The sequence below is a fragment of the Spinacia oleracea genome, chromosome 4 (genome assembly GCF_020520425.1).
Source record: "Spinacia oleracea cultivar Varoflay chromosome 4, BTI_SOV_V1, whole genome shotgun sequence".
Classification (NCBI taxonomy): Eukaryota; Viridiplantae; Streptophyta; class Magnoliopsida; order Caryophyllales; family Amaranthaceae; genus Spinacia; species Spinacia oleracea.
In genome coordinates this window covers 136675593-136693434 of record NC_079490.1, presented here as the reverse complement: position 1 = coordinate 136693434, position 17842 = coordinate 136675593, and the positions used below count along the sequence as shown (strand labels likewise).

The window sequence follows — 17842 nt, the reverse complement described above, 5'->3', positions numbered from 1 at the left end:
AGAAGCAAGACTCACAAAAGTAGGGAGATGATAATAGCAGGTCTGATCATTCCTTATTTATCTATCGCAAGGGCCACGACATGGCTTATATCTTATTGTATGTGGATGATATTATTCTGACTGCTTATGTTCTCCGGCGTTCTATTATGGCACTTCTTGGCTCGGAATTTTCTATGAAGGACTTAGGTCCTTTAAATTATTTTCTAGGCATTGTCGTGACACGTCACAAGGGTGGGATGTTTTTTTCACAACGCAAATATGCCAAGGAGATTATTGAACGTGCCGGTATGTCATCTTGCAAGTCATCCACAACTCCGGTTGACACAAACCCGAAGGTCAGTGCTTCCGCAGGTGATCCGTCTGAGGATCCAACTCACTTCCGGAGTCCTGCAGGTGCTCTTCAGTACCTAACTTTTACCAGAGCAGATATTTCTTATGTCGTACAACAGATTTATCTTCATATGCATGCACCGCGAGTCACGCATATGCTTGCTCTCAAAAGGATTATTCGGTATATTCAGGGTACTCTGGATCATGGTTTGCATCTCTATCCATCTTCCTTTCATGATTTGGTCTCATATACTGATGCAGATTGGGGGATGTCCTGACACACGCCGATCAACATCCGGTTATTGCGTCTTTTTGGGCGATAATTTAATTTCATGGTCGTCTAAACGCCAACCTACTTTGTCCCGCTCAAGTGCGGAAGCCGAGTATAGAGGGGTTTTGCTAATGTTGTATCTGAATCATGTTGGATTCGCAACCTACTCTTGGAACTCCAATGTCTTGTCCACAAAGCTACCTTGGGTATTGTGATAATGTAAGTGCGATTTATCTTTCCGGTAATCCGGTTCAACATCAACGTACCAAACATATTGAAATGGATATTTATTTTGTACGTGAAAAGGTAGCGCGCGGACATGTTCGGGTCCTCCATGTTCCGTCCCGGTATCAGATTGCTGACATTTTCACTAAAGGAGTTCCACAAGTTCTGTTTGAAGATTTTCGGGACAGTCTAAGCGTTCGAAATCCTCCCGCTTCGACCGAGGGGGTGTGATAGAATATGTAATTATTTAGTCAAAAATAATTATGTCAATAATATATTTTGTAGATATTCTAGTTTACGTTAGCAATATTTGGTCAATAAGGATCCCTAGATTTTAGCCTTAATTGACGATTGTAACTGATGTATATTAAGCTAACTTATTCAATGAGAAAGACACGGATTCAATCTCTTTCATAAATAACCACGGCCCTATTGCTCGTCAATATAATTCGGGATAAGTACCGGCCAAAACAAAAAAAATAAAATAGCCCTAAACACTAATATATACTCAGAGTTGGTGTGCATGGATTTAGAGAAGGATTGTTAATTGAGAGCCTATGCTGGTAGTGGAAAAATTCGCTTATAAACACACAATTATTGTAATTCTGAGTTACAGTCCATTAAAGTTCTCTAATTTACTCTTTGTTTGTTTGATTTCGATAGCTTTACTTCATTTTCAACTCGATCGCGTAGAAGCATTGGTGTGATCGACTTACACACGTACGCAGGGGCATGTCTGTCTTGCATCCGCTGCAATTAGCACCACGTAGGTGCTTGAGCCTTAAGGGTTCATATATTCTTGTAAATAGTAGGCCAGAGAAATGATCGAAAATAATATGACTAATTAATTAGATCGATCTTACGGCATTAAAATCAAGAATATTGAACAAAATAAAGATCTTCTAGCTTGTCACTGAAGTTTATTCAGCAAGCTAAACAAGAGATATATATATATATATATATATATACGAACAAAAACATGGATGTCATTATATATATTTATATATACATATATGGTTACAATAAAATTACCCTAGACAAAGATTATTGTTCTTTTGTACGGAACATTATCTTCCGAATTCCCAAATTAGAACTCGAAATCATCCTGATTTGGTTTAGGAGATGTCAAAAGCGCGGTATAAAGCCTCAATCTGTCTTCCCCGAGTGAAGAACTCCGGGACAATGGCCTTCTAGGCCTAATAAAAGACAGTGAAGTAAGTGTCAAACGATGTTTATACCTTCGCCAAGCCAACTGAATGGCGACAGCAGCCCAAGTCCTCCAACCGGGGGAGTAATACCTCGCGCTCCTTTTAACCTTTTCGTTTACAAATGTGTACCGAAAATGTTGAGTTACGTACTTAACATCTTGTGCTTCTAAACCAAAGGCTTCTGTTGTTTCAAGGGTCACTAAAGTGGATGATGAAGGCGGTAATCGTTCAATAAATGGTCTTCTTAGGCACCATGATAATAACTCGTCTCCACTGAAGTTACCAGGACCTAACATACAACAACTTTTTACTCCGTCTCTCAGGAATTGGCTGCTTTGTAGATGGCCTCGGACTATAAATAGCATTCTCTGAACTGGATCACCTTCTTTGGTTATCTAAAGGACAAAATTTAAATTTAAGATTAATTAAAACTCTTAAAAAAAAAAAAAAAAGGATTTTCATTTCTACAAGCTAACATGAGTACGTGTTTGGTTAGGAGAGGTTTGGAAGAGAGTTTTTGGATGGAAAAAGAGCTTTTTGCATTAGAGGCTTGAAGGTATTGTGTAAAATCACATCTTTTACCAACCTAGCTACGTCACTCTATGTCAATGTCCTTAATGGTTGTTTTACACATTAAACAACTAACTACTCTCTCTGTCCCTAAAAGATTGCCCTAAACCAGAATTAATTTACCAAACACTTACATAAATAGTTAATTGAACCCAGCTAATTAGCAACTAGTGAAATTAGCTAACAATTAAAAGCTAATTACGTACTCCAGCAAAGATCGAGTAATTTGGTGGTTGCCAGAATAAGCTTAAACAATAAGTTAAACACCTAGATGCATGTAAAAGCAAATTAAAATATATGGATAGATGTAGTTACCGTCTCTCCCTTGGTGAATACAAGGGACTTGACGCGGTCACATATGTTCTCTAAAACTAGATCGTCCATATGCTGGAATAACGGCACCTATAGCGAAGAAATAAATTCATTTAAAAATCATTTGTAATTAAGGTGAAGTAGTAAAAACTTTTGTAAAAAGAGTTACCTGTTTAACTAAATCTAGGCAAAGATGGTACTTGATATCCCTCCTAAGGCCTTCAGGAAGATTTCGTATCATCTCACATTCATCAACCCCTCGCGTGGCAGCCCAGCGTTGCCATTCGTAGATACGAACCCTTTGCTTCAACTTATAAGGCAATTTCCTCCTTTTCATCCACCATTCTATATTTCTCATTCTAAGCTGCATTGCTTGCTTCTTTGATGTTGTTGCATGCAAGAACACCTACATCATATCATATCATATCATATCATATCATATCATCCTTGCTAATTGTTAACATACTTGCTTCTTAATTTTTGCAAGAGCTAATTAATTAGCTCATATGATTCTTAATTTTTGTCAAACCTCCAACTGAATCCAAAAGCTTTGCTTAAGCGACTACACATTTCCTTTTATTTCTTCACTTATCAAAAAGACTAAGTTGTGTATACCTTGATGTTACCAATTAACATAGTGACAAGAAGCAATCCAGTAGTTAAGACAATGATAACAAAGAGAGATTCAAGCCACTCTGCTGTGCTTTCTAAGTTCCCAAATGTACTGCATCAAAAACCAACAACAAAAGGACAATAATCTTAACACATTTTAATTGTTTAAAAAACTAGAAAACTAAAAACTGGGAACTGAGGCCTTGGTAATTGTGTGATGAATTAAAAGGTCAAAAATGTAAAATAGCGAAAGGGAGTAAGAGTTACGAGTACCTCATAGTCATAAGCCCCCAAAAAATGGGCATAAGTATCTTTTCGAAGCGATTGTTATTGCTAACAAGATAAATGACCCATTTGTAAGCTCCATATTCATAGTTATCGTAAGTCTTCAAGCAATTAGTCCTTGCTGGTGTATTGGAAGCCCAAAAATGGCGGTCGTGACCTTTGATGAAAAAGTTACCACCGTAATAGATAGGTTGTTGTGAGGATAACAATCTGGAACTGCAACCCTGCATTTGACTGCATTGCTTTTTTAAACACTCGGTTACCCTTTGTATCCCTAGCAAGTACCAACATGCTCCTGCTGCCTGATCGAATTGAATTATATACAAATGGTAAAATCATTTTAATTAATTATGCCGTAATAATAATTACTCCTTAGAATGGTGGGAATATTAACTTACATGAGACGCGACAAAATAGACAATAATGTTGAGGGCAAAACCCCACCAGACAGTACCGAAAACATAGCCTGAGTACTTTTGCATTCGACGGAGGAGGCAAACTGAGTGATAGATCTTTGGAAGGTACTGGAACACAAACATTATTAACAACACTGTAATTACTCCATTTGTTGATCCTCTTCTTAGCATAAATGGGATTACCACCCACAATACTATCTGCAATTAAATCACCAGTCTTTAAACATTAATTAGGAAATTAAATGAGATCGATTTTCGTTGCTAATAATATAAACCCTAGAATTTGGAGTACGAATTCCATCGCATGTTAAATCCTAGAGTTAGAGTTTTGTATTAAGTTATGTTTCCTAATGTGTGCTGGAGCTAAGTAGAGTTAGGCATACCTAACTTGATATACGGAGTAGTTTATATACGAGAACCAAAAATTTGAGGCGCCACCGTTAGACTTATAATTGGATACAACCTAGACTTATTTTGGACTGTTCTATTCAAAATCTTCGATTATTTTCATACATAATACCAAGTATTAGAGAACATCTAATATGTATTCGGGTGTACATAGCTCTTTGTGTTCTGAAAGGGGTGTACATATATAGCTCTTTGTGTTCTGAAAGGGGTGTACATAGCTCTTTGTGTTCTTTTATTTGACTTCCATTTGGCCTACGGGAAAATGCTTACATAGTCTTAATCCAAAATGCATATGAACAAGTATAGTATAATGCATGTGAAGTCTAGATCTTAAAGTGTTGTTCAGTTAAAGTAAATAATCTTAATCTCTCCATCAGTTACAGTTATAATACGCTTTTATCGGCTTCTTATTTTCACTTGATACACTACTTTTTCTTTCACATACTTCACTTATTACACTAATATGTGGAATCACTAATTAACAGGGTATTGTTTGTTTTTCTTATAATGTTTCTGAGTATATAGTTACACGCCTTACTCCCTTTGTGTACACTTAATTTGAAATCGAAAATGCATATGAAGCGCATTTTATCATTCGTAAAAAGAAAACATTGAAATCATTTTAAAATTAGACATTTGTATACACTATCCTTACAATTTTTGTAATCCAACTTCAAAATTTCTAGCTAGGGAGTATTTATCTAGAATAAGGTAAAAGACATGAGAAACTCACGTGTTTGCTACAATTCAGTAATGTCCTATAATCTGCATGCAAACAACTCCAACGACATGCAAGGTGTCGTATCTTACTATGCAAAAAGTTGCAAACATACAAATTACTTATACCCGAAAAGCCCCAAAAACAATAGCGTTTGCTCCCCCATAAGACCCAAAGATAATAGCGTTTTCCCCCCAAAAAGCTTCACCTTTACTTAATTTCAAACTCATCCCGTTTCTTATTTTATTTTTGCTATACAATTTGAGCATTTTTTTTTTGTCTGAATTTGGAAACCAAATTCCAAATTCTTTTTTCAAATTGTTAATTTTTTTTCCCCAAATTGTCACACCAATAATCCAATTCACGAAGTGAACGTACATTCCATCTTTTTCTTGAAAATTCTCTTATATTCCGGCAAAATGAAAAAGTAGTTTGTCGTGTTTATTCTTTCTAGACTAGATAAGTGAGACTCAGAAAAGGAAACTTCCAACCTAAATTCAAGCATTTAAAAAAAAAATCTAGACTTCTGAAATTCTTAGTTGAGAAATATAATGTACCCTCGGCAAATTAAACACCCACATAGTTGGAATATATATCTAATTGATTCCCCTCTCTAAAACAAAGAAGGGGAATCAATTATTATTATTATTATTATTATTAATTTTTTTAAAAAAAAAACTGATGGATTTTGTCTTAGTTTTATAGGATAATCCGTAGTAATGAATTAAGAAGATAAAGGCAGATTTAATGGGTTACCTGGGGTAAAGGAAGGATGACGTAGAGATCAAAGAAGAAGCCATTTCTAGCCTTAAAATATCCGAAAGCCACTTTAGTAGCAAAAGTCTTATGACCAAGAACCCTACTAGCACCTCCATTGTCATCCTTATAAGGCGGGTGCTTGGCCATCTTGAACTGAAGCCACATATTCCATACGTGCAACACATCGGTCATGCACCTCAACACAGTAACCATGATCGCAAACCACCCATCAACAAAGACACAAAGATATGCCTCAGTAATCGAGAGTGCATAGACGAATAGAGGGTCTACAAAAAGACCAGTAACACAGACAAGAAGGAATATTTTGTTCCACTCTTGCACCCATGTTGCCCTTGGGTCCAGAACACCCCCAATCCCAAACAATATTCCACGTCCTTGTCTTTGTCTTTGTCCTCGTCCTTCCCCTTTCCCACCACATAGATTCTGAAGGATTCCCCTAAAATTGCTCCAACTTATTGTTGATTCCTCTTTTCCACCTTCAACAAAATAATTTGTTTCTCCGAATAATATATCATCGTCTTCTTCTTCTTCTTCTTCAAATTCATCTTCTTCCCAAGTATTATCATCATCATCATCATCATCATCATCATCATCATCGCCTCTAGCCTCATCATGCAAACGCGAGACTAAGAGGATTTCTTGACGACTTGTCATTCTAATTTTTCGATTAGGGTTTCGGTTGGTTTTGAAGGGATATATATATCAAGAGAAGTAGGAAGTAGGACTGATTTTTTTTAGATTGAAAGGAACTAGCTAGCCTCATCAGAAATGATTAATTGTAAGAGCCACACCCCTTAAGACTTTAGAGAGATTTGGATTTTTATTATGACAAAAGGTAAGGAAATTCACGGAAATTACCTTTTTGCCTACACGGTTATTGTGAATGTGATCCACTTACTTGCCTGTCATTTCTTAGATGTGTCACAAGCCTGTTACTCCAAAACATGTGCATACATGATACAGCAGTAATTATTAAGGTGGGTAGGAAAACTAAATCACCTAAACTGAATTTAACTTTTACTTAACGACAGGACAAAATTAGCCAGAGCTAAAGAAGGTCTCATCTTCAAACGTACAATTAGATTGAACCCGTTTCTTTTATCTCTTGCTCCCTTTAATTTATCTCTCTATTCTTTTTTCAGTTACTTCATTCAAGTCAAATGTTATCAACTTTATCTCATTTTAGGAGGGAGGCTACATCGCTGGTAATCAGCGACACAATTACCCTATACCCGGGGTAAAATGGTAATTTCATCTCATGAGTTGAAAAGTCAAACAAAGTACTATATATGGGCAACAATGACAATATTTAATTTAATACAACAATGACAGTATTTATGCAAACGATGACAATACTTATATAACACTTGTATACATACTTTTACCCATTCATTTAATATACAACACGTACTTTTATCCATTTATTTAAGTGGTCTCTTTACTTTTTATATTTCATTACAGTTGCATACATAATTTCCTTTTTTTTTGGATGATTGTGACAGTATTTTAATACAACAATGACAGTATATATACAAGAATAACAATACTTATATTAGAAATGATAGTATATAACAAGTTAACAACACTTTTACACATTTATTTAAAGGTGGGCCATGTTTTCAATTTTTTTTATTTTTTAAAGTGGGTATGGAGTCCTTATTTCGCTGGTTACCAGCGATGTAGACAACCTCTCATTTTAATATGTGGTACAAAATACAATTTAGGCAAATACCGCACCATTTACGTTATACAATATAGGACTTTCCCTCTTATTACCTCGGATTATGTATATACTATATAAGTAAAAATTATAAAACGTACGTTAATATTTAGAAAATATACCGATACGAACTAGACCTCACAGGCTCACATGACTATAACTTTTCTTACTTATGAATCACAAAAGATGACCAATCATATTGTGTGAGTAGTGTAAAGTACAAAATGGTGTGATATTTAAGGAACTAATAAACTTATAATTTTAGGGTGCATTTTATTCACAAAATGGTGAGATATTTATATATTTTCGGTCATTCTAGTAAGATGACCTCGTTTTTGTTATTTTTCAGATTTTAAATTAATACTACGTTGATTTAAAGAAATGTTGATTGATTTGTTTCCTTTTAAGGATAAATAAGCCTAGATCATCTCAGATTCTATGTGCATGTGTAATCAGATGTCTACATATTGCAACAAACTAATACTCCTTTCGTTTCTAAACAAGTGTCTTATTTGGAAGAATGCACGGAGATTAAGAAAAATGAGAAGTGTGTAGGAAAAATAATGTTGAGAGTGTTTTTTGAGGAAATAATAAAGTAGATAATTATTTGTTGATAAAGTACAAATAAAAGTGAATGTGGGGATGGAAAAGTGAGAAAAATGTAGAATGTGTAAGAAAATAATCACGATTTATGGAAAAATAAAAAAATGGTATATCCAAAAATGAAAAGTTGACACTTATTAGGAAATGCTATAAATAGAAATATAACACTTATTTAGGAACGAGGGACTGTAGTAATACTCCGGCCAACGTTTTTTATGAGAAGAAACTATTTTTTTTCCATGCTAATATTGATAGAGTATAAAACTAATGTTGAGGCTTCAACCATTAGCTTAATCTTTTGGTTGAGTTGGCCCTTTGACAAATATAATTTGTTGCAACATACCATTTGCCTAATTTATTAGAGGGTTGATAAATCAATTTGTTACCGGATACCCGTATAGATTATCTTTATTTACGTTATTTATAATCTTTCTCACATCTGTTATTACAGTTACATATATACCAATTAACTTACCAACAGAAGTACGGTTCCATGCATGTACTGGACTACCTCGGTTCCAAAATAATCTTTACACTTTCCGTTTTAGTCCGTTTCATAATATTCTTTACACTTTGCTTTATTCTTTTTAGACATGAAAATTACTACTTTACCCTTTTTACTCCATAATATTTACAATTTTCTACTCACTTCACTACAAGAATTTGTATCTTTTACGACAACCTAATTACGACGGGTCAAAAATCCCGTCGCAAAAGCCTTTTGCGACGGGGCTAACAACCAAACAATGACGGGAATAACCGTCGCAAATGTCTTTTATGACGGGTTTACAACGGGTTTACGACGGGATTTTCTATTAACGGCGGCCTCCTTTTATGATGGGTTCGCGACAGGAAATCCCGTCGTTAATCAACAATTATTGGCCTTCGCGACGGGATTTCCCGTCGTTAATAATACAATTTCTTGTAATGCTTTCTCTTACTTTATTCATTCTTTTTTCTTACATCCACCCACCTTTTTAAACATTTTTCTCACCTTATTCTATTATACGAAGTATTTAACCAACTTTTCTACTTTTGTCTTAATCCTTGTGCAAATAGTAACTGTAAACTTTTTTATAAAAGGATGTAGTAGGATAATAATAAGACGAAAGATGGCGTAAAGAACACATGTACGTATGTTCTCCAACGCTGGCTGTGCAGAATGGACGGACCCATAATGTTGCATTCTACAAATTCCATGATATCATGCATAGTCTCTCAACTTTTGCAAAATGTTGTAACATAAGACAATTGAGGAAACTGCAATTGTGGCATTATATATCTAGCTTATTATGTCTTCCCGTTCATAACGAAGGAGGAAACAAAAACGTTATTCAAAGAAAAACAAAAATGTCATCCAAAGAAATCATTTTAATAAAAGAAATTTATGTACAAAGAAAAATTAAATCATCATTGTATGGAGTTTTCAGAGTCTTGGGTTCAAATAAAATCCTCTGAAAAACGCAACGTAACTCCTTGTAAAATTATCAATTACGGTATATGTTGCGACTTACCTTCTCCACGATTCTTGAGTGGTTGGGCGGTGTGGGGGCTGAGGGTTTCCCAATTAAAGAAATCATGAAAATATGAAATCATTAGATGATTCATTCATGATTACCGTTTCCTAATAATCGAAAATGTTGAACATATGGATAGAAGTGGTGGATCCGTGGGTAGGATATGATCATGGAATGTGTTGTAGGTAGAAATTATGCTCCGCTCTACTCAATTTATTTTGTTTGGACTTTTCTGAATTAATTTTTTCTGAAATAAACTAATTATGTCTGAAATAAATTTATTAGTGTGTGCACTATAATAATTTGTATTTTTAATGACAACCTAATTACGACGAGTCAAAAATCTCAACGCAAAAGCCTTATGCGATTGGACTAACAACCAAATAAATACGGGAACAACCGTCGCAACACTACAAAAAAATGTACCATTAACGACGGGAAATCCCGTCGTTAAAGGCCAACAATCGTTGATTAATGACGGGATTTCCTGTCGCGAACCCGTCATAAAAGGGGGCCGTTGTTAATGGAAAATCCCGTCGTAAAAGACATTTGCGACGGTTGTTCCCGTCTTTGTTTGGCTGTTAGCCCCTTGCGACGGGATTTTTGACCCGTCGTAATTAGGTTGTCGTTAAAGATACAAATTCTTGTAGTGCAAATGTCTTTTACGACGGGTTAACGACGAGATTTTCCATTAACGACGGCGCACTTTTATGATGGGTTCTCCACAGGAATCCCGTCATTAATCAATGATTATTGGCCTTTAGCGACGGAATTTCCGGTCGTTAATGATACAGTTTCTTTTAGTGGTGAAATGTATGAAAAAACTTATTTTTTCTAAGTATCTTAAGTAAACTTATCTGAAATTAACTAGACTATTTGAACTTAAAACTTATTTTTTCTTAAATAAGTAAATATAAAATCGAACAAACAAAACCTTAATATATATTTTCACTACAAATTCAAATCTCAATAGCTTCAGCTAGCTATGCATTACAGAAATCATTTCCCTTTATAATACTTCGTGATCGATTTTAGGGCTTAGTACTACTTTTTTGTTTTTGCTTTTGTTTTTGTTTTTGAAGGATCGGGGCTTAATAATTAATGGCTCATTACTTTGGTTTCATCGTAATTTTTTTACTTGGTATGAAGTACTCCGTATTACTTTAGGCGATTGGGTTAACATAAGAAAATATGGAAAGTGAGACCTTTTTAAAAAGTGCAAGATTAGTGAATTATTTGGTTGATGAAATGGGAGGTCGAAGTATAGAACTTCCAGGAAATGGGATTGAGTTGAAGTGTAAATACAATAATCTACACAATTTTTTTTTTTTTTTTGGTGTACCATCCGGTTCACCCTTATGGCTAATCCGGATTCGGGGCGAGTTCTGAGTGGATAGGTTCCATTCCCCTCCCAATTGTTGTTGCGGGGGATCGAACACAGGTCCTCCCTACCAAGTTCAGCCTCAATCACCACTGAACCAACAGTCAATTGATATCTACACAATTTTATAGGACTTTCTTTAAAAAGACTCCGTAGTTACAAGATTTTGAATTACAGGGGAAGATGGAAAGCCATGGCATATTTTGGCCTATCGTACGTAAGGCATTGTCCTTGCACGAGATACGGGTTGTTTACAACATCTACCGCACAGCGCGTAATTTTGTTTTGTCATTCTTAGGTTTGTGATTTATCAAATTCATTTCGAGTACTCTTTTCAGAATTAAACATGAGGAGTGTCTAGTAAAAGAGCCGTTATTCGGTGTTTTTAGTATCCAACATGCAATCGTTGTCACTAATCCATTGTTCCCACTACTTAGCTTGGATTCTACTATAACTACGCCAAAATATCGTGGTCAAACGAAGTTTCGTCACTAAATAAGTATTATTGGGATGTCACATCATAAATAATATGGTATGTAGAGATCGATGTATATGAATTATGAACTATGAAGATGACCCATCACGAACATAACAGAATTGTCACAACATCAATGTACAAATTTTATTCCCTTACTCTGCTATATGTAACACTCTTAAGTCTTACTTTTGGGTCCACGTACTTTAGTAATCTGCACTGGTTACTGACTGCTGCCATGGAAATTGGCGGGCCGGGGGAAACACGGGCGTTCGCGTTTTTGTTTGGTTTTGTGCTATTTTTATTTGTTTGCAAAATATGTTATCTGTTTCTCATTAAATATCACAATGTGATTTTTGCCACTATTCACACAAATTTCTTTCACTTTCTTTTGTGATTTATATATATTTAAGAAAAAAACATAGTCGTGTGGGGATTTTATTAGATTCGTTTTAATGAATATTTTGTCATCTAAGAAATAACAAAGACTATAGGTGCATCTTGTTTGAATGTTGGAAATGATCAAACGAAAATATAACTAAAGCCACTAAACGCTCGATCATGTTCAGATTCATTTTGACATTCAATTCGTACACATTAATGAAATTCTAACACAGCGACGACACCATTTAAAAATCAAATATATAAGAAACAGCACTGAGTTATTCATGGATACAACTGTACGTGTTATTATGCATGATTATATTAGAAGAAGTATTGAGTTCCTAACATTCATACAATGATACAACGCTTGTAATCTTTGTACTCGGTAATTCTTAGGTTGATACGTGAGTCTAGTTGGCTCACGGGTTCTTGAAATCGGCTGGACATATTCACGAGTCGAGTAAAGTTATGATTGCTCGAAAGGTACTTACGTGTCTATGTGAATTCACTCGAAATATGTTTAGCTATTTGAATTAAACATATTATAAAACCTGTTATACTAGTAAAGATATTGCTAAACACTTACGAGGACCTCGTAAAGTTTTAGCAAAATTTAGTAATTCAACTGTTATACTTATAGCCTAATTGTCTAAATTCACTAGTTCATAACTTGATGGGCCATAATCATATAACTAATCATGGCGTCATGGGAGATCACCACAACAAAAGATGTTGCTAGCAAGGGCCCAATAAGTATTATTGTTGCTAAATTTAGTCAAGAGAACTAGTAGTATATTACCTGTTGTATGTGAGTTTTTCCAAGACACTACAAGAAAACAGAGATTTTGCGACCATTAAAAGTAGTCGGCAAAATAGTCGGTAAAATATTTTCCAACTAAAAGTAGTCGGTAAAGCATGGTCGGAAAATAATTGTAAGTTGAATTCACATTTCAAACTTGTAATTCTTGATGCCATCTCCAACACAGATAGGTTGCCCCCTTCATATAATGGATCTTCAGCTGCCTTTAGAAGGTCGATAAACTTCTTGGCTTCTTCATTTGGCTCTTCTTTAACTACACCAGCCTCTTCATTCAACATATGTTCTTGATTATTTTCAAGAGCATCAATAACAATATCACGGTATGATTTGTTTGAACACGCGAGGCAGAAATTCCGAAACTTTCCCCTTGACATACTTATTCATAGTAATTACGAACAAACCCCTTCTTGTACATATGTACTCTAATTGTTTCAACATCATTGAAACGTCTGTTATCACACATGGAACATGGGCATCTTATTTTGTCACCGTCACCACAACTTGGATGCTCTTTGCAAAACTCAATGCACTCTGTAACCCCGTTGAGAAACTTGGGTTTAATATTGCGCCCATCAAGTTTATCATACATCCATTCACTAGTGGAAAAAGGGTCATTTGCATCGCACTTTTAAGCACATTTGCGTCGCACATTGTGCGTGGCAAAAGATCTCGATGCAAATGACCCTTATTTGCGTCGCACATTAAGCAAATGTGCGTGGCAAATGACTTTTCAGGCACCATGTTCAAAGGTCATTTGCCACGCACATTAGCTTAAAGTGCGTGGCAAATGACTTTCAGGCGCCAAAAAAAAAAGTCATTTGCCACGCACAATAGCTTAATGTGCGACGCAAATGACTTTGAATTTTGTAAAAAAAATAGGTTCCATTTTACTATATATATATATATATAGTAAAATAGACAACTCATATTATTAAATAGAACCACATCAAATCAATAAGACTAAATAAGTAAAGGCAGTACCTTCATAAATTTTACAATACAAAAGCTTGAAATATCTACAACAATGTATTCCATCTAACGGTTTCTCTTGACACCCAACAAAAAAAAAAAAATTAGTTGTTGCCCAGAATCTTCTAGTGTTTCTCTTGCTTCTAGTGTAGTATCGAGCAACGTCCCAACAATCATGGCCAAGTCGTAGCAAGTGATGAGAAGGCTCTTTAGCTACAAACGCAGCCAACTCTTCTGTGCGTTTCTTTACTTCTAATTCTTCCAGTTGTTGAGCTTGCAGTTTGTACTGATCCATGATTTGCTGGACCCTTTCCAGTTCGGCAATGTTTTCTCTACCTCTTTCTGCCTCTGTCCCACCAGTGTTCATCTGTTTGAATGTAAGCTCGATTTGTGTCTTCAATTTATCAGCTCGCATCTGAAACACATGAGATATCACAACTTAGCATCATCATGTTATTGCTATTAGCAAACAATACGTGAGCTCTATTTAACAAATGATATCACATAAGCAAACAAAAAGAGGGAGGTGGAAATCAAGTAGGCTGTTTACAACTTACATCTTGGTATATTATAGAGATAGAAGGATTAAATCCACCAAGAAAACAAATGACATATGAAAATAGTTGTTAAAGCTTGAAGTACGATAAATATATTTAAAAAAAACAACGCTTTTAAATCTTGGCTCATTCCTATTAAAAAATAAAATAAACTACAGTCCCACACTCACACAAACATTAAAAAAAATGTGCTTTGAATTAGCAAAAGAAATAAAACAAATACTTCTTTGATTAACTGTCTTATACCCTAAAATTGATGTGAACACATTTAGAGAGTGTTTGATTCCCACTTTCCTTTGTTTGGTTTGTAAGGGATGGAAAGTTGTTTCCAAATGGAGGAATACAACTCTATCAAGGTGGAAAACATTTTCCTTTTGAAAGGGAGGGGAAACACATTTTCCTCCCTCCTCCTTACATCTCCTCCTCCTCCCATCAACCCCATTCTATTTCCATTTTCCTTTTCTCTATAACTTTTCTTGTAATGAAACAAACGAAGGAAAAGTAGTTTGGAATTGTGTTTTCCGTCAAACCAAACGGAGCCTTACTCTCGAAAATACAGAAAAAGACACAAAGAATTTGTATGCACTTATCATTGTCAAACATACCCCCCAAAAACGAAAACAAATCCAGCACCAGAAGCTCTCCCATCTACCTATCACTATCCAAAGCTTTCAATTAAAAAGGCATGTATATATACTTGGAACAAAGAGAATTTACAGAATATTTGTTAGGAAAAAGCTAATAGTCAAGTTGTAAGAGGACAATAACCACAAATAAGAATCTAAATCTTAATTGGACGACGGAATCTGATTCCTCTTCAAAAACATCCAAAGGGAAAGTCTCCCAACCTGTTGAACTCAAAAGTGCTGATCTAAAGTCAGCCACGAAACTCCTTTCTTCACCTCAAACTACTTAGAAAAAGGTTGCTAAGCATTAAACAAGAATATAAATCCTAAATTCCTAATTAGATACTGATTCCTCTTCAAAAGATCCAAAGGAACAATCTGTTTGTATTATTAAGAGCTGAATTGATCAAAGCAGTCAGATCACGCAACATAACACGCTCAGTGACTAAACTTAAGCATTATACTTCACAATACTAAAAATCCAGATCTATTTAGTATTTCTATTTGTACTCCAAAAACAAAGATGAAAAAATTACTTGTAAGAACATGTAGAGAAAAAGAAAACTAAAGCTTACCCTATCATCAGCGCGGTCCGCTCGGTCTCCGAGTCTTAATTCAAGCATCTCTTTCCCTAACCAATCCAAAGAACTAGATGAACCATTCTGATCACTGTAAGCCATTGAACTACCTGGTCCTACATATCCTATATTTGCAGAGGACATTTCAACAACTTCTTAATCCAAATATCACAAATGTTCACCCAATTGCCCATGATTTCGCTCCATCTAGCCTTGCATCCAAATACGACCTCAAATTCTTCACAGTCCCAATAAAAAATCAAAATTGAAAACTTTTAAATTGAAAAAGTTTGCGAATGCAAGATTAAAAAATACCAAATCCAATTGCGGAAAAACAACTAGAATCAAAGACCTCGGCTTTATTTGATTTACATTTTAAAATGCAATTAAAAACCCTAATTAAATAAATTTGCACTAGATCTATAATTAAACACTAAAATCAGCATCATAATCAAAATTTCAAATTCAAACACTTCTAAATCGACCAGAACTATCGACGATTGAACAAATGCATAACAAATAACCAAAACCCTAGATTCGCAAAATTAACATAGGAAAGGGAAAACTCTAATGGACTTCGAAATTACAGCAGGAGATAGCAAATGCTTCGGCAACAACTTACTCAAGGACGACGACAAGGTGAATCGGAGATCCCAACCTTCAAAAATGGGTGAACCTTCATAAATCGAGATGTACTGCTTCGAGATCGATGTCTCCTTCTTCGCCGAGGATCATAGGGTTTTGCTTATTCACTAAAATGGACAAATTAAGATAGGTTGGTTAGAGGAGATTTCAGATGAAGTCGCCGTCGAAAATGGAGTTTCTAAGAAGAGGATGAGAGAGAAAGTGAGGAGCTGAGCGGCGAATTAATGTAGGGTAGTCTACAGTACTTCTATCATATCTGAAATAATGTTGGAGGAATATGGCAGGCCCAGCCCATACATCTGCGTCGCACATTTGTTAATCTGCGAGGCAAATGACTCTAGGATGCTCCAGAGTCATTTGCCTCGCAGATTAACAAATGTGCGACGCACTTGATTGAGTCATTTGCCTCGCAGCTTTGTTAATCTGCGACGCAAATGACTCTGGGGGCATCCTAGAGTCATTTGCCTCGCAGTTTAACAAAGTTGCGACGCAAATGACTAAATTTTATGCTAAAATTTATCATTTGCATCACATGTTCAGAATGGCGTGGCAAAAGCGGGGATGCAAATAAGCGTTTTTCTACTAGTGATTTACGCTCCCTCCTTTTCAGGATACCAAATTCTACACCCTCCACAAAAAACATGTTACTAATTAATCAAATTCTACACATCTCACACTACTCATGATACTAAACCTACTACATAGTCTTACTAATGCTAGATGTTTTCTAAATAAGAAATCAAATAATTCTTATTGTAATATATCAAACACACGTATTAATAGTTTAAAAAATGTCCAACATTTTATTAGGACAATGTGAATAATATTATATATATACAAATGTATAATACATGCATTTACTAATTTAAAGTGTATTAATAACGTAACTTTTTTTAATTAATGTCCTAAATATAAAGAACATCTATCTATCTATGCTATTATTAAATCTCCAAGGCAAATCATGTCACGCCACCATGTGTCACATCTACTAAATATGACAAGGCGCCACATCAACAATGACATGGAGGATGTGCATTAGCTTTTAATATTGATACACAAAATGATTTTGTTGGAGTTCGAACATGAAACCAACAAGAAATATAGTAGAAAGTTTACCATCATAGCTATACTATTATATATGTATTTAACTCTATTTAAATACATTTAAGTGGGATGGGATTAATGTGTATTTTTATACTATCTTTCACATGTTTTACGTTATTAATTAATTTGCTAATTTTAACCACATAGTGATTGCAAGAAAATTTAATTTTGTTAATATTTTTTAAAATGATTTTGAGTATTTACTGCATTTTTAATTTTTCATTTTCCACATATAATAAGGGGTGACTGAGAAAGTTAGTAAAGATAATTTAATATTTTTTTTCCACTTATCCCAATCTTCCAACTCATGTCAAATATGGGGAAAATG

At 35.0% G+C, this 17842-nt stretch overlaps 2 protein-coding genes across 3 annotated transcripts; both read right to left on the bottom strand.

Annotated features, from left to right (window-relative positions):
- Nucleotides 1-1788: 1788 nt before the first annotated feature.
- Nucleotides 1789-6951, bottom strand: LOC110777927 (cyclic nucleotide-gated ion channel 4). Of its 2 annotated transcripts, none has more exons than XM_021982505.2 (7): nucleotides 6112-6951; nucleotides 4212-4337; nucleotides 3802-4115; nucleotides 3532-3640; nucleotides 3086-3322; nucleotides 2920-3006; nucleotides 1789-2429 (listed from the first exon to the last, which is right to left on the bottom strand). In XM_021982505.2, the coding sequence occupies exons 1-7, from the start codon at nucleotides 6787-6789 to the stop codon at nucleotides 1914-1916; spliced, it is 2067 nt and encodes a 688-aa protein (XP_021838197.2). In that variant the 5' UTR covers nucleotides 6790-6951; the 3' UTR covers nucleotides 1789-1913. The 2 variants fall into 2 exon arrangements, with proteins under 2 accessions (XP_021838197.2, XP_021838196.2); XM_021982504.2 differs by having other exon boundaries at nucleotides 4212-4427; nucleotides 6112-6950.
- Nucleotides 6952-13981: 7030 nt separating this feature from the next.
- On the bottom strand, nucleotides 13982-16719 carry LOC130471933 (uncharacterized). The gene is made up of 3 exons (XM_056842291.1): nucleotides 16388-16719; nucleotides 15763-16003; nucleotides 13982-14419 (listed from the first exon to the last, which is right to left on the bottom strand). The coding sequence occupies exons 2-3, from the start codon at nucleotides 15907-15909 to the stop codon at nucleotides 13982-13984; spliced, it is 585 nt and encodes a 194-aa protein (XP_056698269.1). The 5' UTR covers nucleotides 15910-16003; nucleotides 16388-16719.
- Between the last annotated feature and the right edge of the window lie 1123 nt (nucleotides 16720-17842).

What these genes read in the sequence shown, in the direction of transcription:
- LOC110777927 (XM_021982504.2), bottom strand. Translation starts at nt 6,789, where the DNA reads ATGACAAGTCGTCAAGAAATCCTCTTAGTCTCGCGTTTGCATGATGAG. An exon ending in TCATCCTTCCTTTACCCCAG is followed by an intron (nt 4,428 to 6,111) that starts GTAACCCATTAA and finishes ATTTAATTGCAG; the next exon opens with ATAGTATTGTGGGTGGTAAT. An exon ending in TGGGGGCTTATGACTATGAG is followed by an intron (nt 3,641 to 3,801) that starts GTACTCGTAACT and finishes TTTTTGATGCAG; the next exon opens with TACATTTGGGAACTTAGAAA.
- LOC130471933 (XM_056842291.1), bottom strand. Translation starts at nt 15,909, where the DNA reads ATGTCCTCTGCAAATATAGGATATGTAGGACCAGGTAGTTCAATGGCT. An exon ending in CGGACCGCGCTGATGATAGG is followed by an intron (nt 14,420 to 15,762) that starts GTAAGCTTTAGT and finishes CATGTGTTTCAG; the next exon opens with ATGCGAGCTGATAAATTGAA.